General features: G+C 25.6%; 2 protein-coding genes and 1 non-coding gene across 6 annotated transcripts in view; 1 reads left to right on the plus strand and 2 right to left on the minus strand.

Annotated features, from left to right (window-relative positions):
* The window catches only part of LOC134827135 (protein winged eye), a 364,969-nt gene that overhangs the window by 117,656 nt on the left and 224,765 nt on the right, over positions 1-22,548 (minus strand). For all 4 annotated transcript variants that reach the window (XM_063839686.1, XM_063839685.1, XM_063839684.1 and 1 more), the window contains exon 4: positions 3,965-3,987. The gene's annotated coding sequence lies outside the window, so the exon portion shown is untranslated. The remainder of the gene's footprint in view (positions 1-3,964; positions 3,988-22,548) is intronic.
* Trnap-ugg (transfer RNA proline (anticodon UGG)) lies at positions 5,865-5,936 on the minus strand. The gene has a single exon. It is a non-coding gene; the product is annotated as a tRNA-Pro (tRNA).
* LOC134827218 (motile sperm domain-containing protein 2-like) lies at positions 20,432-22,269 on the plus strand. The gene is made up of 3 exons (XM_063839798.1): positions 20,432-20,704; positions 21,553-21,897; positions 21,965-22,269. Exons 1-3 carry the CDS (start codon positions 20,470-20,472, stop codon positions 22,138-22,140), a joined length of 756 nt encoding a protein of 251 aa, XP_063695868.1. The 5' UTR covers positions 20,432-20,469; the 3' UTR covers positions 22,141-22,269.

Consider the following 22,548-nt stretch of genomic DNA (forward strand, 5'->3'; position numbering starts at 1 on the left):
AAATTAAAATATTTAGTTTAAGATTTAATTTTAGCTTAACTTTATGCTAACTTAAGCAAATAGATTAATTATTAATTAAAAAAAATAATATTAATTAATATTTTAATTTTTCTTTTATTTTTTTAAATTTAAAATCTTTTTTTTTTTTTTTTTTTTTGATTTTAAAAATTTTTAGAAAATTAAAAAAATTATAAAAATATTTTTTTTTAAATAATTCAAAATTTAAATTTGATTTTCAAAATTTTCTCAAATTTTTTTAAAAATTATTTTTAGGTTTTTTTTTAATATTTTATTATTTTATTTTCTTTATTTTTTTAAAAATTTTAATTTTTTTTTGTTTTAAATTTTTTTCTTTATTTTTTTTTATTTTAAATAAAGAATCAAAATAATTGTAAAAATTAAAATATTTTCATGTCTTTCATTTTATTTTACATTTTGCGAATTTTTCTGCTTAAAATTGAGCTAAAATAATTTATTTCAAGATTATTTTTTAATTTTTCTTTTGATAAAGATTTTTTGGAAAAACAGATTTCATTAATTTGAATTTTAATTGGTTAGGTTGATTCAAAAATTTAATAAAAGGAAAACTTTTGAGGAAAAATTGACTCTCTTAAGCCTCAAAGAAGTCAATCTCATGTCTCTTCAATCCTTCTGGCATCAAAAAACGTGCAAAAACTCACTTTTACACAATTCCATGAATAAATTATCGATATTAGGCCCAGCCAAAAAAGTAACACAAGTGCGGTTTTTGTGTGTTTATGTCGCCCCGGCCCAACGTTGGTGCATATAATCATGAGAACTTTATCAAAATGTTGACCAGCAATGTCTGTCGTTGTGTGCATCGTTGTCCTGTTGCGGTCAAACTGACATGATCTGCAGGAGGAAAATAAAGTTTTTCTCTCTCTCTCCCTGTCTGTCTGTCTGTAACTTGCCCGAGATATATTTTGACGAAGGTGAGCCACGAAATATAAAATGCCTTGTCATGACAACACACTCACATGTTGCAATTATTATGTCCATGTCAGCAAGTTCAGTTACTTGTTTTTGTTTTACGGCGAGTTTCACAGAACAAAAAGGGTTGTCGCTTTTTTTTTTGCTGTCGTTGCCATGGGATGAGAGACCAGATTTTGATGCTGCTGCTGCTGCTACTGAACATGACATGGCACAATTTGACCCATAAATAGTAATTCGGGAAAGTGTATTAAAGTATTTCCGAGGATGAAAATACGAAACATGGCTCAATGTTAAATTTATGATGAGATTATGGCAAAACAACATGGGAACTGGACACATACTGATAGGATTAAACATCTGAAGGAAATACTTTTTTTTCGGTAAAACATGGGAGCATAATGTGGTTCTTTGATCAAAAACATTCAAATTAAATTCGCTTCAGAAACATTCACATACGTTCGTTTTTTGCCTTCGAGCGTCTTGTTATATATTTTTTGTGCTTTAGCCAAATATCTACAGTTCATGACATTTAATTTTGTTTAATGTTGCTATTGAACAAAATTGAGTATTAAATTCTGTTAAAATACAAAAAAAAATCGTAAAAAACATTTAATTTTTGTAAATTTTTTTTTATTTGACCTTGAAATGACCTTGAAGGATTTTGAAGAGTTTTTTTAAACATAACCTCAAATAGAGAAGAAAATTTATATGAGGAGTAAGAAAATGTGAAATGAATTGTTTTTGACATCTCTAATTAGAGTATTTGCAAAACATAACCTCAAAAAAATTTTTTTCTCAACTAAACAACTTAAATTAAATTTTAATTATTTTTTTTAAATAAGATCAAAACAAAATTTCTTTAATATAATTCACAAATTATAGATTTTCATCAAATTTTTAAAAATTATTTTTTTTTAAATTTTGAAGAAAATCTATACTGTGAAAATCTATTTTATCCTTCAAGGTTATTTCAAGGTCAAATATTTTTTTTTACAAAAAATTAAGATTGTCTTTACGATTTTTTTTTCTATATTTTGTAATTTTTGATTTTTAAAAATTTTTAATTGAAGAAATTTTAAAGATATATCCTTAAAAAAATTCAAATAAACTCTTTTTTAATTAATTTAATCCCCAAGTCGATTTTTGTCTAATTATTTTCTTTTGTTAAAATATTGAAATAATGAGTCTCGAATCTGCTTTTGAGCTCTTATAACAAATAAATTATCTTTTTTTTGTTACAAAATTTGATTTAATTTCTGTTCATCATTTTCAGACTTGACCATGGTCTCATGTCTCAATATCCTACGAGTTGCTTGCCAAAAAAAAAAGAAAAGGAAATCAATTAAAACCGAATAAGCAACAAAAAACATTCACATCACAATTATATTCAATTAAAGCTCATTTGTCTACCTTTCATGTCCATTTTCTGACAATCATCATCACAGTCGTCATCAAGATCACAAGGCATCGAACCACAAAAATCATTAGTAGACCCTTAAATTTAATTACATTGTGTTTGTCGTCCTATTTATTTCCTTCTGTCATACGAGATTGTCGCTTAGACGACATGCGAGAAAATCTTTGGCATGGCGGTAAAATCCGAAAAACCAATCTATTGTATTTATTGCATTTCATTTTCTTTTCCATTTAAGCCAAAATTGCCTTTTCTTTCCTTTTTCTACGGCTTTTTCCTTTATTATATCGCCATTCATACACAATAAAATGTTAATGAAAATTCGATATGTGACTTTCTGTGTGGTTTTTTCTTGTCGTACTGCTATTTCCAAAAATTGTTTTATTGAATTCCTCAGCAGTGGTAATCAGGAATTGAGAGAGAAAAATAAAAAGAAAGACTATTTCCTTCCTCATCGATAAATATTTTTACGTTCCGTATCTTTATGTCGCATCTTGTTACGTTTGTGCGATTTGGCACAGGAGTGTCTTTCAAGTTACAGCAAAACAAAAAACAGCAACAACAAATACTTATAGGGAAACGAGTCTTTTGTTTCAGTGTCACATGTTTTTTAAAGGTAGATGTTAAAAGTGGGAGAATATGTAAAATGTAGGCTCATAATACTTGGGAATAATCTTTGAACACTGTTTTCGACACTACATTGTTGTTTTTTTCAGCAAGATGAAGTAGTTTTGGTCCCCCAAATAGTTTTTAAATTAATTTTTTGAATAATTTCAAGTATTTAAGATTTTTTTAAATAAATAAATTTAATTTAATTTAAATTTAATTCAATTTTTATTTTAATTTTATTTAATAAGAAAACCCATAATTAAGCTTTTTTTTCGACATAATTTTAACAAATTTATTTTAATATTTTAAATAATTTTTTTTTAATTTAAAAAATCTTTAAAAAAATTAAATTCAATTCAAAAAATTAAATTAAATTAAAAAAAAATAAATTTAATTAATTAAAAAAATAAAATTAAAAATTAAATTAAAACAATTTTAAAAAAATTAAATTCAATTAAAAAAATTAAAATTGAAATAAATTTCAAAAATTAAATTAAATTAAAATAAAAAAATAATATTCAATTAAAAAAAATTAAAATTGAAATTAATTTTAAAAATTAAATTAAATTAAAATTAAAAAAAGTTTTAATATTTTAAAAAAATAAATTTTTTTTTAGAAATAAATAATTTTTTTTAATTAATAAAAAAATTATTGAATTTTAAAAAAAAAATTAAAAATTAAAAAAAAATAAAATTTAAATTAAAATTAAATTAATTTTAAAAATTAAATTAAATTAAAATAAAAAAAGTTAAATAAAAAAAATTAAATTTGAGATTTTTTCGACATAATTTTAAAATAAAACTATTTTAATATTTTAAAAAATTTTTTTTTAAATTTTAAAAAAAATAAAAAAATAAAAATTTTCAAAATTTCAGATTTTAAATTTAAAATTCATTTAAAAAAGAAAAATCAATTTGACTTTTTAAAAATAGTTTTTTGACAAAACTGAAAAAAAAATTCTGTTAAAATTTGTTAAAAAAACTTACCTCAACTCGAAACGATGAAATTCCTGAAAATAAACAAAAAGAGACAAAAATTAGTTTTCAAGCCAGAAATTTGTTCATTGCTATAAAACCAATATTGGTAAGCAAACAAGGTAATATTAAACCGAAAAACAGAACAACAAGAAGAAAATTCTGTTTTAAAATACCTGCACCACAAAAACAACAACAGCAGCTACAGTACAAATAGAAAACCAATAAAGCAACAATCGTCGACAATAATCTTCTCCATTGTTTCATTAACTCACTGAGAGAGAGTAGCATCGGATTCTGTGGTAGAATGAGGACACATCGAAAGAGAAAATCCCGTTCAAACCATTCTATTTACAATAATTTCCATTCGCACTCGAAAACGACAACAACGTCGACGATGATGATGAAGGCTCTGCGATGTAACAAAACAAAAATCCACAATAAACGTCTAGTTACTTATTCACTTTATTTAATCATATCAACGAAAGCGACTAGATTATATTTATTTTATACAAATAAATAAATGGAAATCAATGCAAATGCTGCTGCCACGAGGTAAACGCGCGGATGAAAATTCCCGTTCGTGTTACAGGATAAAAATATAAAATAAAAGGTATTTATTGATGATGATATTTAAAACTGTTGATTTCAGACGCATTGTGGCTTAACCACGATAAATACTTTACATTTTTCGACCAGAGAATTTCGATTTGTATTTACACCGAGACCTGATGATGATTCGGCTCTACGTGCCCTTTTGTCTGTATTACGTTTGTTTTGTTCGTAATTTCGGCATATCACGTCCTTATTATTTATTGTGATGTTTTGTGTGCCTGTGTGTGAGATGCGATAATGGTTGATTAGTCGAATCACCATCATCATAGGAACTTTAGTTTATATTGATTACATATTAGATACGTGTCCTTCGAATTAATTAGTTTCAATGGAATTTTCCGGCATTTGAATATTAATTTAGTTTCGGGAAAACGGAGAAAATGGAGAATGTAGAATCGTTAGTGGTTACATTGTTTGAGAGAGAAATAGTTTTGCTTCTGTCCATTACTTTAATTGGATTTTAGGAATTTTGATGAATGGAGATAAGATATTTGAGAAAAAAAATTAAGGAAAAATTAATTAATTCAGATTTTATGGGTTTTTGTCTTAAATTTTAATTTTAAAACAGTTAAAAATAAACAAAAAAATATAAATTAAAAAAAAATAATTTTAGAATTCTTAATTGATTTTTTTAAAGCATTTTAATAAAATGAAAAATTTCTTTTTAATTTAAATTTTAAATAAATTTTAATTTAATTTTAATTTACTTTTAATTTAATTTTATTTAATTTTTATTTAATTTTAATTTAATTTTAATTTAATTTTGATTTAATTTTAATTTAATTTTAATTTAATTTAAATTTTTTATATTTTAGAAAAAAAAATATTTTTAAAAATATTTTAAAAATTCAAAATAATTTTTTATATTAATTTTTAAAAAGTTAAAAATTAATTTTTTTTTATTTAAAAAAATTATTTGAATATGAAAAAAAAATTGATAATTTAATTTTAATTTAATTTTAATTTAATTTAAATTTTTATATTTTATAAATATTTTAAAAATATTTTAAAAAAAAAAATTTTTTTATACAAAAAAAAAAAAATAAAATAAATTGAAAAAATCCTTGAATTATAATTTTTTATATATTATTAAAAAAAATTCGTTAGTTTTGAATTTTTATTTTAATTTATTTATTTTAAAATTAGAAATATTTTTTTTTATTAACTTAAAAAGAAAAAATTAAAAAAATAAATTGAAAAAAAAAAAATATTAAAATATGAAAAAAGAACTTAAAATAGTATTTAATTGATAATTCAATTTTAACATTGATAAAAATATAAAACCATACAAAAAATCGGGCTGAACGGGGATTCGAACCCCGGGCCTCTTGCACCCAAAGCAAGAATCATACCCCTAGACCATTCAGCCTTCGTATTTATCAACGAAACAAACTGCATTTTAAACAAAACAAAAACTTATTTACAAACCGCTTAAAACTCGTTCAAGGTTATCATATCTTATAGACTTTCACTATGAATAAAATTACCTGACTTCATGTTTACATTATGATAGTAACTCAAAATCCCAACAAAAAATCAAAAAATCTGCAAAAATATTTTTTTTGTCTGAAACCTATCAAATAACCTAATTGATCATTATTTGTCACACTTTTTTTTATTGGTCATCATAAATGATAAAAAAGCGAAAGAGATAACGAGTGACAAATATTTGCAGCTTGTTGATTCTACAATGACACATCTAATTGAGTATCAATCTCACCTTTTGGATGAGTAAAAAAATTGGAGTGAATCACATCATAAACCATTTTACCACGACTTCCTTTTCTCTCTCACTCACTTCTACACTTCCAGCTGAACGACAACAAAGCCATTCAAATAGCCATAAATTTTCAAGAACAATTGAATTGTAGTGGTCAACATGTTGAATGAATTGATTTGTTGATATTGTCGGGAGAAGAGCTGAGAGAGAGTGAAAAAAATTTTCAACACCAACATAAAAAAAATGTTGTTTTGTCCGAGAGTTCTTACTTGATGAAAATTCGTAATAATAATATTGTTATTGGAGACACTCTTTGTAAGTATAAAGTGTTCAATTTCCCCCTTTCTTTCTATCTCCCTTCCTGCTTCCTCATTCTCCTCCAGCTTGGACAAACTTTTTTTTTATCATCGCATTTTTATTTTATTTTATAGATTTTTTCCTCGAGTATTTGCACAAAAATCCCATAAAAATTCATCGACAAAAAGGTCGAAGAATGGTCATTGTTTGGGAGATGGAGATGGAATGACAACAACGAAAACGACGCAGATCTATATTCAAAGTATTTTTGAACAATTTTTTTAATATAATAATATTTTTGTGTCCCATAAGAAATTTTTTGGATCACTTCAAGTACCCATTGTTTCAATTCGTCTCGAAGATTCAATCAGAATTGTGATGATGAAGCAGTTTAACATAAAATTTTATTGCGTTTATTAGATCCTTAAATCAGTTTATTAGAAAATTGAGAGAAAAATGGTCACATTTTCGGACATATATTTTTATGGGTGTTTTTTTTTTAATAAAAAATCCAAAGACAAGGGGAAGTATGCCATCACTAAATTTATTTTTTTAGTACCAACATTATATGATAATTTTATTACTCGTTTCAGGAATGACTTTGTCTCAATAAAAGACACGAGTCCAGAACGAATCTCAAGTTAATTTTATTGCAGTGACGTTAATACTGTCCAACTGTTGCCAACTTCGTGCGACAATTATTATTGGAGAAATTGATTAAGTCACGATCAAAAGTTGGAAATTTAATTTCGCAAAATTTAGTGATAACAAATATCCTAAATTACCAACTTCTTACATTAAATACGTTCTCGATATAAATCTCCTGGAGCTGCATGAGCAACTTACAACAAAGGCACATCTAAAATTTATTGTTGTAATTAGAAAATTGGAATTTCCGTATCTCTCACGTACAGATGTTGTTGTCGTTAATCAAACATATACTATCCAAGTGAATATAGAAGCACAAAATGCAAAATTCTAATGATAATAATAAAACAACAGAGGAGTCTCTTTCGGAGTTCAACGTGAGTAATTCATTTATAATTCAGAAACAATATCTCTAATTATGAAATGTGCAGTATGTTTCATCGTTTATACGAGCAGTGCTAATTCTTTTTATGCATACAGCACATTTAGTTTTTAGACATTCCTCTTTTTCTGTTTCAGTAATTTTTAGAAATAACAAACATATTATCTCATTTTATTATTATTATTCAGTGCTCAAAACTCTGCGAACAAGTCTCTCTCTGATGATGCACAACTTTTGTGAAATGCAAAAGTTTTGTTTTGAAAATTTTATTTGTCTATCTGGCGGTTAATAGAGGAGAGATAGTTGTAGTAAAAATTATATATGAAAATATGGAAGTATTTTCTAGCCGCAAAACTTAACCAAAGTGTACTCTAGAATTAACTGATGTAGTAGAGAGGGTCGATTTGTTTGTGAATGGTAAAGTATAATTTTTCATTTTATTATTTTTTTTTTAAATATTTTTGATTTTTTTCTAACTATTTTTATTAATACCGTAATCTACATCTATTTTTATCAATATTTTTAACTTTATATTTTTAGTTTATTATGTTTTTGACAATGTATATAAAAATAATAAAAGTACAAAATTTTTTTTTTTTACTATTTTTTTTTGTTTATTTTTAGTTGAAAAAAAAATTAATAAAATTTTATAAAAATTATTTTTTTACATTAATTTTCATGAATTGTCATTGATTCTCATTTCAGCTCAGATACATCTTGTTTTCTAACTGGATACTAATCAAAAAGTAGTACTGACCTTGCTCACACTTACAAGTTGTAGAGTAGGAATATAGTAGAAGGAAAGGAAGAATGTTGTTAGTAGTAGTTAGTAAGAAGAAAGAAAGTAATGAAGATAAGAAGATAGCAAGGAAGGCAAATAGCAAGTCAGTCGTCATCCGAGTCTCATCCGAGTGAAGTCGTGAAATAAATATTATGAAGTCCAAATCACGTGGTTTTATTTTATGAAGTTAAATATAAAACACAAGTATTAAGGAAGAATAATTTACCAAGAAGGAGTACTAAAGATCAGAAAAATGTAACCATCGCCAAAGCAAAAAAATAGAAGAATTTGAAAATGAGTAATGCTGATTGTATTGTTTATTTTTTTTGGGATGGTATTGTTTATCTATTTTTCTAAATCATTGTTCCAAGTGATAACTTAAACAGAAAGAGACCTGAAAGCTTAAATAAAAATCTCAAGTTCAAGGAAGATATATGAGAAAATCTGAGGTACCTTTCGAATATAAAATTTTAAGGCAAGAAAGAAAGTTCTATAAAAATTAGTTTAAAATTTGATGTCAAACTTCCATAAATATATCAAATATCCCTTAAAAAGCTATTAAAGTTTCAAATTAAAAACCAAATTCAAACAAAACGTAAAATCGACCCTCCTTAATGCGACTTGTCTGCAGATTCATAAATAATATTTCAGACACAAATTTCTCTTTTGTTCAAAAACTTTAGTTTGGAGAGCGATATATTTACGTATACGAAATAAATATATTTATATATGTTTTAACTATACATTGTATAAAATAATAATAATAATCATAATGGCATCAACAGAGAATGTTCGAGCAGTTACAGTCCAGAGGCAAAAACAATGGGGTTTTGTTGGCTTTAAAAGCCTAATCTCTAAGTTAAATATCCTTTCAATAATAATTCATGTTATACAACTTCACGAACTTCATCTATCTGCATTGTACTGATTCTGCACTTTTTCTCCATTTTGGCCTGCATTTAGCAACGACAACGTCGATTAATGGGCGAAAAGACACCCATTTAAAATTATTAGCAATTCAGTCACATTATTTATGCAATACCCGTTTATCCTTCATTTTTCGCAAACATTATAACAACGTAAAACCTAATCTAAACTTTAGCTGAAAATATTTCGTGAAGCATGAACAATATGCACCGTTGTCAAAATTTCGCCGTTTTCTAATGTGCATTCCTAATAACAAACATTTATAAATGTATAAATGATTCACTCATTATTATTTTCATTAACGGTTTATAAAATTCGCTAAGCCACGTAAGAGCAACGCAAAAATGATAACATGTTGTTTCAGTCTCTATGCGAAAAATAAATGATAATAATTTGGGCAAAGCTATGTTTTTGGGAGAAAATAGTTTTAATGCATTCGACAGTAATGCTCGAGCTAAAATAGAAAATTCATTATTCATGTTTTATTGTTGGCGGCGGTTGTCGTGCGGTAGATGTTCGTGGTTTTCGAGCAAAAAGTAATTAACGTGGCACACATAATGAGATGAGTGATGGCCAAAGGTTTTAATGTACCAAAAAATTAATTTGTATGTCTGATGGCTAAAACAATTTCCTGTCGTTGTTTCCATTTAGGTATTTTTCAATTATCGGAAAGTATAGATAATTCTTGATAAATAATAATTTCAAATTCCTTCGAAATACTCTTCTTATCGTCGTCGCACCAATGAAGAGTGAGTAAGCAGCATATGCATTTAACTGCACATAACACATAAATAAACATTCATAAAACTTAATTCAATTTAGCATGTTACAACACATGACACACTTTAAAATGGCAGATATATGATTTGATAAGGGTTTATAATCTTCAGCATGCCTGCCATAAAACTCATACAATCTCTCGAGTAAAATATTAATATTTGAATAAAATATTTGATTTTGTATTTTACACATCACACTTATTTTTGCACATTGCAGTGAACGAACAAATCTCCTCAATCATAAAAATACATAAAATAAAATATTTCATAAGTTTGTTCGAAACGAATTACATTACTGCCACTTGACTTAACATGGACAAACAATCAACTCATCTTCTATAAAAAATTTTTTTTTCGGTATGAATATTTTCCCTTGCATTGTTTTGTTGCAGGAACAAATTTGCTAGATTAGATGTCTTTATAATTAGATTTTGTCAGAATTTATTAAATAATTGAATCAAAAAATCAAACTTTTCAGAACGAACCTTTTTTTGAGGGGAATTTAACCCTATGACGGGCAATAATTGTCTGGATTCGTAATTAACCGATGGATTTTATGGTAGGGACTCAAAAGATTCAGAATCACAAAAGATCAATTTTTTAATGTAAAAAATATTGAATGGCGCTTCCAATTACTGAAGATTGATTTTCTGAGAAGGATTGAATCATTCGCTATTCATAACTTTCTTGAATCGATTTTGAAGATGATGAGGAAAAAAATCAATATCACGACATGACGTCTAACGATTCTCATTAAATTTTCAAAGAGAACGAACCGTTTCTTTGGTTTGTGTTAAGTCAGATGTAATTGATCCGATCGACTTGGAACATTGAATAGTTGGATGGATTTCATGAACAAGAAGCAACAATAACTATTTCGTAATCCTGTTATGGGATTTTGGTTGACAAAAACAAATTTGAGGTAAGAGATGGAGCAATGAAGGGAAATTGTCTTTTATAACAAAATTTCAACACGAATTTCCAAAATGCTGTTACTAAAAGTCTCATTTGGGCATAATTAGGATGGAGACGCTATCTACCGTGATGTTAAGGAGTTTTTTTTTATCTTTGAACCGTAAGTTTTGTAAAATAATCTTAAAATAGAAAAAAATAAAATTGTTTGTAAACTTAAAAAAAATATTTTTAAAACCTTACATATTTAAAAAATTTGTTTAAAAATATATATAAAAATTAAAAATATTTTTTAACAATTTTTTTTTTGATTTTTTGTTAAATATCTATTTTTAAATTATTTTTTTTTTAAATTTTTTTTAAATATTTTTAAATATTTTTAAATATTTTTTAGTAAAATATTTTTTTAAATTTTTTTTTTAAATTATTTTTTTTTTAAATTTTTTTAAATTTTTTTTTAATTTTTTAATTTTTTTTTAAATTTTTTTAAATTTTTTTAAAATTTTTTTATTTTTTTATTTTTTTTTTAATTATTTTTTATTTTTTAATATTTTTTAAAAAATTTTTTTAAATTTTTTTTTTAATTTTTTTAATATTTTTTTATATATTTTTTTTAAATTTTTTTTAAAATATTTTTCAACAAATTTTTTAAATATTTTTTTTTTAAATTTATTTAAAAATATTTTTGTATGTTTTTTAAAAATTTTTCAAAATATTTTTTTTCTTTTTTAAAAATATAATTAAAAAAAAAACTCTTTTAACTTGTTCCAACCTCTTCATAAACAAAAACTTGCTTTCATAATCCTCTTGTTAAACTAACGCCATGTTAAACGAAAACTTTTCTTTTTGAGCATGCTAAAAAAACTTTTATGCCGAAAAATTTTTTAATAAAGTGTAAAAACGTGTCTTGTCACACGAGTTTCCCGCCACACAACAACAAAAGCGGAACACATATGGCCAAAATTGGAGTCTTGTTAGTAGATGGTAGTAAAAATGCATGTTTTTGACTATCATTAATATTTTTTGTGTGTTCCGAATTTTATGGAGTGCCGTTGTACTTTATTACAGCCAACTTAAGCCTATCCAACGAAGGAAGCCATGAACAATTTCGACGAACAAAATGCAACCGTAAATTAAAGGAAATTTCGAACGTAGCAGAAAGTTTTCCCCAAAAACTCATACGTGTGGAATAATAATCGATGCGTGTTTTCTCCTAATCTCGTATGCGTGAATAATTTTCAGATGGAGAAAAAAGTTTTATATTTTTTTTTCAAAAAAGAAAAAAAAATAACAGGCACGATGTGTGCTCGTATAAAAAAAGTTTTTATCGTTTTCTAAACGTAACCGGGCATTTTTCGTTTATTATTGGTCGAAGCTGTAATTTATGAGCAAAGGCCCTGCAAATTTATTGAATTTATAGGAAACAAATTTCTATAAAAATTGAATGTCTGGTTTGGTGCGATAATAATATCGTGCCTGCTGCTCGAGACGTGTTAGAAGTAGTTTTTTTGACAATGACGCACATTTTTCATGTCTATCGATCGATAAATTTTTGAATCAATTAAAAGCGGAACTAATTATTAATTTATGCGTGGTGTTTATGGAAGGAACAACTACACTGGATGACGCGGAGAAAATTTAATTTGATGAGAAAGTACAACAAATGTAACTTTCAGCTTTAATCGAATTACGGCGGAACCCCTTTCCCCGTTGAAAAGTCACGTGCAAATCGCATAAAAATTTATTATTATGTTATTAGACATCGCATGGGAAGCACTTTTGGGGGAAATACACGCATTTTATGATGAAAAGGGGTGCGTTCACGACTTTCATCTTTCACATATATTTTCATTATGATCGAACGTTTTTTCCGAGTGAAAATTGGAATAACTCTCCCTCATCTCCATGCTTGGTAAGTAATCAATTTTCCATAGAGTCAACAAACTATTTAGCAATCATCATGTGACTGCCGAGAGGAAATTTATAGAACCGGAAGTCGGTTACGGAATATTGATTGACTGGATCGAAAAATTTTCGTTAGAAGCCCGAATTTAGTTCATTCAGCTCACTTTTTAGCTGTAATTGAGCATGCTACGCACTGCTTAATGTAGTGGCAAGAAATTTACAAGATTATGAACATGTCATGAAAAAATGAGAGCACACGTCGAATTGCAACAATTACAATGTAGTTGAAGTGCGGAGAAAAAAATAAAATAAAAACATGAACAATATTACATGATGATACTCATCATCATTATTATCATTACACTTGTAAGAGAAAAATTATAGCAAAAAAAAAATGTGTGGAATAGTTCAGTTCAGCTCAACGGAACATTTCTCGAGATAATATCTTAAACTATAAAAGATGTTTAGAATTAATAAAAGTGATGAATATTTATTGAGGCAGCAAGACAAGAGATTTGATGGAGGAAATTATTGAGACATGTGTTTTAGCGGGAATGGCTATTAGACACCAAAGATGATTTGATGAAGATTTTTTCATGAAAAGGTTTCAAGTTGATTGATTTGAACTCTTATACTAAAATCAATTTTTAATTAAAATTTGTTTTTTTTCAGCCAAGTTCAATTCTAATAATAAGCAAAGTTTTTTGAAATCTCGAACGATTGAGCTTTGAAAATAATTTTTAAAAGCAATTTTTAAACAAAAGTATTTTTTAAATGTATTTTGAAAGTTAAAAGTGTTAGAAAAATCTATTGCTTTCAAGAAACTGAAATAACTGATCTCGAAGGGATAAAAAGGTAAGTTTTAAATGAAAATTTTTACAAAGCTTTTTGGATTTTTCTGTATTTTTATGGAATTCATTATATATTATATTATTACAACATTTACTTGAGTTTTTTTTCAAAGGAAAATTTTGAAAGGAAAATCGCACATATTAACCAAAAAATTTGATTTTGCTTTAATTTCAATGACTCTTTGAAATTTTGAAAATTTTTTAAATTAAAAAATAATAAAAATGTAAAAAAATTTAAAAAATTTTTGTATTATTAAATTTATTTAAATGAATTGGATATTTAAAACACACTTTTCGAAATTAAAAAACTAAATTAAAATTTTTCATCCTTAAAATTTTTTTTAAAAAAATTAATAAACTATTCAAAAATAAAATGAATTTTTTTCCAACCATTTGAAAATGATATATCTTTTTCTGAAGAAATTAAATGATTTTTTGTATTTTTATTTTTTTCATCTTTTAAAATTTTTTATGAAAAATAAAAAAAAATATAATAAAAACTTAATTAAAATTTGGGAAATAATGTTATGAGAAAAAAAAATATTGAAATTCAAATAAAATAGTTGAATTTAAGAAAAATCAATTTCTCTTAAAATTTTTTAAAATTTTTTTAATATTTTTTTTTTAAATTTAGATTTTTTTTTATTTTATATTTAAAATTCAAAATATAAAAAAATAAACGAAAATACCAAATTAGTTAAATTATAAAATTTCCAATAAAAAAAAAATAAAAATTTTCAAAAATAAGAATTTCAAACAAATTATTTTGAGAAAACATTTTATAAAATATTTTATAAAAACAAAAAAATAAAACAAAAATATGTAAAATAATTTCTTCAGAAAATTAAAAATGTAATTTTTCGTCTTTTTTAAACAATTCAATCTAGTTGAAAGCTCGATGGCTTAAGCTTAGCTTCTAAAAAATAATCACTTCCAAATAAATAATTTTCGAGATGATTCAATAATAATTTATCAAGTTAAAAAAAATCTAAATAAGAACATTTAACATTTAACAAAAGAATAAAAATCTCATCAAAATTAAATCTTCAAGCGCCGTGAAAAGAAATTCTAATTTCCATGTAAGCACCTTCTCCAAACAAAAATCTCAACTAAAAATCATAATTAAAATAATAACATCTTCTTCTACATATCTCAACCTTTTTAATGAAATCATAATCAAATTCTTCACCATCATAATTTCTCTCTCTCAGAAATACCGCAGGTAAATAATAATCACCTTCTTTCGTGTCTGCTCTATCTTTCTATGCCATGCCTCAACATGTACTTTATGATCTATTTAATCACTTTAACATCTTTATTACTTGCATTGTTCATTTTTTTTCTTCATTTTTTTTTTTAATTTTTCATCATCACACGAGAGACGAGGAGAGATTTTAAACACCGCAACACGATCATCATTATTATCATGTTACTTTTTTTTCATTATTTTTTTTATTAAATACTCCTCAACAACACAAAAACGAGCACTTTCTTCATAAAATACCTCGTCTCGTCATGTGATGATGATTAGACGGCAACACATGACAAGCCGCAATTTATAATAAGCAATTTAATGATGAACCTTATGACGAGATAAAATTAATTGTTATTTTTTTGTGTGCCAGCCAGATTTCGTCAATCAACTTGGACAACCGGAGATAGTAATAAATGCTCATAAAATTGACGTTTTACAATAAATCGGTGCCGCTGTCGATGTCGATGCTGCATCTGTGGTCCCAAGTGACTTCCAACAATGTATTCTCGACATAAAATACGAGGAGATAATCTTTATTACCTCACAATATGAACAAGACATCGTGTTCTCTGTTTTAGTTTTACATTTATTATTATTATTACAAATAAACAACAACAACAACGTCGACGATGGGGAAAAAACACGAAAAATGACGCGATTGTAGAATGCCGCCAAAACGATGATAAGCAATTTGTTTACATTTCATGTTTATACAGCTCGAGCATTTTCGAAATAAGACACAGGAAAAAAAAAGTTATAAGATGATGTTCTGTTTTGTTTTACATGCGATGCGATCGCGATAGAGAAGTCGAACCTTGACATTGTTATGTTTGTATGATGTGACGTTTATGTCGGTTCGCTTTTATTTATACGCCACAACAAGCGAGTCGAGAGAGGAGATAAGAACGAGTGGCGCTTAAAATGTAGTCGGTAGCATTTCTTGACAGACATCTGTCGGGTTTTCTTCTATGTTACGCATACTAAATTATTTTTACTGCACTTATTTAGATCTTTTTAGTAATAATTTTTTTTTAAACTTAAAAAAAATTCTGAAAGACGTCAAAGTTGATCATAAACAAAAATTTTTACCGTTAAGAGCTAAAAACTTGACAAATTTTAAATTATTTAATTTTAATTAATTTAATTTTAGATTTTTAGATAATTTATTTTTTAAATATATTATTTAAATAAATTAAAATTTTATAATTTTTATTTTCTTATATTTTTTTTATATTTTTACATAAATTTATCATATTTTTTTCTATTGAATAATATTTTTAATTTATTATTTTTTTTTAGTTAGTTTTATTATAGATCCTTTATTTTGTCACTCATTTCGTAATTTTTTAAGAGATAATATTTAAATTTTTTTTTTTTATTTATAAATTTAATTATTTTATCGATAGATTTTTTATTTTATTTTTTTTTATTTGATTCTTTAGATAAATTTTTTAATATATTTATTAAATTAAATTTTATTTTTTGTTAGTTAGTTTTATTTTTAAAAAAATGTTTCTTAGTCAAGAAAATATTTAAAAATTTTCTTTCGATTTTTTTTTAATTTTAAGTTATTATTTAAAAATTAAATATTTTTTTTTTGTTAATTAAATTTTAATTATTTAATTAAATTTTTATTTTTTTTAAAGTTTAATTTTTTTTTAAATATTTTAATTTTTATTAAAATTTTATTTTATTTTTCTTCATATTATTTAAATTAAATTGAATTTTTCAAAATATTTCAAATTAATTTCTTTGCTAATTTAATTTTTTGTGTGTTTCAGATGATTTTTTTTTAGAAGAAAAGAGCGAGCACTCGACCAAATCTAACGCCAAATAAAAAATTGCATGCCCTATTTTTCACCAAAATCAGATAACAAACAAGTCCATTATACTTAACGACGAAAACAAAAAAAAAACAAAAAAAAACCTTTCCAAATACATTAGAAACAACATTTTTTGTTTATGCACTTTTGCAAGACACTTACATGATTTTGACGATAAAGATAAGCGACTGTTTATACGCGTTTTTTCCGCATTTTGGGCGCACTACAACAGAATTAATGTGAAAATAACAAACAGAGAACAGGGAAAAAAGTGAACAACAATACACTCACTCACTCGACAACGACGAACGAAAAAAAAATATACAACCGTGTAAAAAGACAACCAACAAATATAACAAACAAGTACCATAAAAATATATATATATTTAAATATTTTCATGCTCAAATGATTTTGTGCGGCAGCGAGCAGCTTTTTTGTGTGCCTCTAACACGAAGTAGTTAATTATGCAACAAACATTAGCGCCAAGTGAAAAATGTATTTTCATTTAAATTTAGGTCTATTTCTGCGTTGGAACTACTACCGGCAAGTAATAATAAAAATATATATGAAAATTCAACAGGTGAAGAGGGAATAAGTGGTTTTTGTTTGAATATGCTAACTAAGTGTTGTGTACCTATCTCTCTTCCTGCGTGTGTTTTTGATAGTAGAACAGGAGAAAAAAAAAGAAAATGATGAGTAGGAAAATTCTTTATATAACATTTGTGGATGTTTTGCGGCAGAGGTGCGAAAATTAGACGAACATAAGAGTGAATCAAGAATCATTTGTTTTGCGATAAGTGGTCTCTCATGTAATGATAATTAGGATTCGTAACAATGGAGGTGGGAAAATAGATAGTTGACGGTTATAAGTTGATGATAACTCGAGAGATTAACTTGAGTTTTTTTCTGCATTTTGAGGTAAAAGTCAAGATTTTTATGAGATTTTTCGTTAAGAGAGTTTCATTTGAACTTGAATTTCGCAAGATTTTTCAAGTATATGCTGAAAATTTTTTGCTTGTGGTTCTTTAAATAAAGCAAAATGAGAGAAAAAAAAATTATTTCATTTATTTCTTCTTAGATAAAATTTAACAATTAAAAAAAATATATAAGAAAAATTAATTAATTTAATTAAAAAATTTTAGATAATTTTTTTTAAATTTATATTTTATTTTTTTTTATTGAATTAATTAATGTTAAATTAAATTTTATTTTTAATTAATTTAATTTTTATTATTTACACGATCCCGACGAAGATCAGGATTCCAAATCCCGCTATCTCGAACAAGGGCGGATCCAGAGGGCTATCAGCGGACCACGAAGGGGGGTGCAAATCTATAAAAAATCACCTTTTTTGTTAAATTTTGTGTCATTTTCGTGATTTTTAGTGCTTTTTAAGCTTCAAAGGGGGGTGCAATTGCCCCCTTGCCCCCCCTCTGGATCCGCCCTTGATCTCGAACGAATTACTCAAGGAATAGTATCTTTCACGATGGCTTGAACTTTTTCAATAAACTCCCTGTTAAAGTCTGCCGAACCGAGAACGTTATCTACTTCAAATCAAAACTGAAAAAAAACTTGACTAACGAATACTAACGAAACGGTCCTTAAGTCCCTTAAGTTAAGATTAGAAGAATTGGAAGAAGTCTAAACTCCAAATTGTATTCCTAATTTATGTCTCCTACTGCCAAAAACAGCAAATGCTGAATATTTAAGATATTCTGAACTAAGATTGTTCGTTTTTCTCTCAGAAATTTTTTTATTGATCAGTGTATTAATATTAGAGAAGCAAATTTCTTAAATCGAACATTTTTCAAGCTTTTGTCTTCATAATAAAACGTTGAAGTCACTTCTTTTGAAATTGACAAGCTTTTCATCTGAATTTTTAAATTTGCAAGTATTTTTAAATTTTATATAATTTTTTTCTTTTATAAAGAAAAAATGGAAGTTAAATAATATTTTTAAAAAAATCGAATAAGTTCGTTAAACTTTTAAATTTAAAATTAATTATAAATTGTAAAAAAATATTGAAATATTTTCGAAAATGTTTTGAATTTCCTCTTTTTAATTTTTTTTTTAATTTCCAATCGAATTTTAAAATGTTAATTATTTAATTTAATAAATAATTAACTTAATTTAAAATAAAAATAATTAATTTAATAAAAAAATAATTTAATAAATAAATAATTAATTCATGTTAATTTAATTAAAAATTAATTAGAAAATTTATTTTTAAAAAATCAAGAAATTTAACAAAATTTTGTAAATCAGTAGGTATTTAACAAAAAATTGTAAAAAATAACAATTTTTTTTTCAATTTTGAGTAAAAAAATTAAATTTTGTAATCAAAAATAATAATTTAATTTTAATAATTAAAAATCAATTTAAAAATTTCTAAAAATCTTTTTTGTACTGCTTGATTCTTTCTTCTTAATTTTTGAGGTCTATATAGGATTTCAAAACATTTTCGAAAATTGTATTGCCCTAAATAAGTCAAAAATATTTTTTCATCAAAAACTGCTCCAGAAACATCGAAAAACTTCTTTCAAAAGTCAACAAGTTTCTTTGAACCGCATCAATAACGTAATCACAGCTCAACGAGTTTCAATTAAAAACACTTTTATTTCCGTCCAAAACAAATCGCGTAACTTGACCGTCAAAAATTCTGGCTCAGAACACAAAAAAAACCAACGATTAACGCGTGCATAATCCTTCATCATACACAACCTGCACTCATCTACCTGTCACAGTAATTAGAGCTTTTAAGTACGCAGTACAAATATCTCAAGGCTTTCAACTTTTTTTTTGTCGTCGTCGTGTTTACAACGTGTTGAAGAACAAACAAATTCCAAACAATTGTTAGACGAACCAAAGTTCACCTGCGATTCTACGTCAAGACCCGCATGTACGTAGTTAGTTGTACGAAGATCGCACCATCGAAAAACCAGCAATAATAACATTCGGTAATATTTAACAATAAAGTTTACGCAGCTCTTTAAATGAATTCAGTCGGTCAGTAACTGTCGAAGCGATCATATACAAAGTAGTTCGCGATTATTTAAGAGATTTTTTTTTCTCCATATTTTTAGCCAGACGCATTTATTTTTTTTTTACATAAGTTACATAAGAGGCGAGACACGCACGTTACGGTAAAAATTGTACGATTTTTTTACGATTTCATTCATTTTTTCAACGAATGCCCGGTAAAACATCGATCGTTGTCGTTCAAGGTCAAACAAAGTCAAATCTAACAATTTTTTTGGTGTGAGTGTAATTCGAAGAGAAATCGATCAAGTTCAACGTTTGACCGATTTTGACCAAAAATTATCATAAATATTACAACATTTCGCGCCTTTTTGTGTGTCTAAAAAATTAGCAACCAAGCTGAATCGCACCTTTGTTCAAATTGTGCGTCATTACTTCAAGTACTTTTTTTTTATTGTACTTAAAAGTGTTATTGACAGTCGCTTGTCTGAAGATTCATTGATGAGTTCGAATTCCGTAAAAATGACTTGTTCGACCTTTTGTCATTGATTACTTCAGTTTGTGCTAATAAATTTTTTTTTCTTCAGTTTATCATCGAATTTTCAACAATAAAGACTGATTTGTGCCACAAAAGAATAAAAAATGGTATTAGCTGACGTGATAGAAGTTCCTCAAAGTTTGGTTCAGGAATTAAGACAAAGGTTCGAGAAGAAATGCAAAAGTGAGGAAGTTAAATTTCATCCAGCGGATTTGGCGAGAATTTATGACAACGATTTGTGGCTCACGAAATTTCTGCAGGAGAAAGACTTGAATATAGATGAGGCTTTTACGATGCTGTGGAATACTTGTAATTGGAGAATGGAGTTTAAAGTTAATGGTAAGAATATTTTTTTTAAAAGTAATTAATGATTTTCAAAGTATGAGTCAAAGATTTTTAATATTAAAAAAAAAATTAAATTAATTTTTTGATTTTATTAATTTTTAAATATTTTGAAGATATTTAATGAGAAATTATTTTTTAAATATTTTAAAATAAAAAAATTTTGTTTTAAATATTTTATAAATAAAAAAATTAATTTTTTTTATAAAAAAAAATTTTAAAAGAATTTTACAGCTAAAAAGATTATTTCAAAATTATTGACAATTATTTTTTTTGTAAAATTTTATATTAATTAATATTTTATTTTAATTAAATTTCATTTAAAATTTTTAATTTTTTATATATATTTTTTTTTTAATTTTTATTTATTTATTTAAAAAAAAATATTTAAAAATATTAATTTTAGTTAAAATAAATTTATTTTTTTTTAGTTAATAAATTATAAATAAAATTTTTTTATATAATTTTATTTAAGAATTTTAAATTATTTATTTTAATAAAAATTATTTAAAAATATTAATTTTTTAATTTAAGTTAAATTAAATTTAATTTTTTTTAATTAATAAATTTTATTTAATTTTTTAATAATTTTCTTAAAATTTTTTGAAAAAAATTTTTTTTTTTAATTTTTTTATATTCTTTTTATATACGAAAATTAAATTATCATTAAAAATTACAAAAAAATCTTAAATTAAAAATTTTTTTTTTGATAATTGTCAAATGACAAAATTTATAGCGTTTATTGAAATAATTTGAGACTTTTTCAATGTCAAAAAAATGTCAACTTTTAAAATTATTTAATGCAATTTTAACCTCGTTCTTGACTTAAATTTCCTTCTTTTCAGACATCAACGCTGACAACATTCGTCAAGACTACCGTGATCTCGGCTTATATTTCCCGCATACTGCTCGCGATATCGACGGCAAAGTTCTCTTCATGTTCCGCTGCAAACTCTACGAACGCGGCACCAAAGATCTCGATGAACTCAAACGCGTTCTCGTCTACTGGATCGAACGAACGCTGCGCGAGCAAAATTGCGATCTCATTACGCCCGTTTTCGACATGACAGATTGCGGCATGAGCAACATCGACTTGCCCTACACGCAATACATCATAAATACCTTCAAAAGTTACTACCCGGCGCAGATTAATTACATCATCATTTATGACGCAGCATGGATCTTGAATGGTAATGACTTGCGAATGTTCGAGCAATCAGCAAGAAAAAAAATTTTAAATTTACTTTTTTTTTGTAGCAACCTTTCAAATTATCAAGAAACTTCTACCTGCGAAGGCTGTGGCACGTTTGAAGTTCCTGAACGCAAAAAATATTCGAGAATATGTCGACGAAGATAATATGCCGGTTTTGTGGAAAGGCAACAACAAATACGAGTATTCGTGGGTACCGGAGAAAATTTCGTTGAATAAATGACGAAAAACTCAAAAATGGACTTTTCAACCACAAAAGAATCGTCATTGATGGAACGAGTCCCATAAGGTCTCGTAATCTTAATTTTATTAAAGTACTTAAAATAATGAAAGAAAGTATCCCAACAATAAACAGGACAAAATGAAATTACAATTTTCCGTAACCATAAATAGGCTCATTTGTTTTCTTGTCCAAGTTTTTGAATAAACAGGACAAAATGAAATTACAATTTTCCGTAACCATAAATAGGCTCATTTGTTTTCTTGTCCTGTTCTGTCCTGTTTGCCATCAACATACTCACAGTTAACATGATCTACCTTTTATTCATGCATATTATATTAAAATGTTAAACTCGTAACGCAACACTCACTTCACTTCACGTAAACAACATTTTTTGCGTATACGAACAAT

The sequence above is a fragment of the Culicoides brevitarsis genome, chromosome 1, assembly GCF_036172545.1.
Source record: "Culicoides brevitarsis isolate CSIRO-B50_1 chromosome 1, AGI_CSIRO_Cbre_v1, whole genome shotgun sequence".
Taxonomy (NCBI): Eukaryota; Metazoa; Arthropoda; class Insecta; order Diptera; family Ceratopogonidae; genus Culicoides; species Culicoides brevitarsis.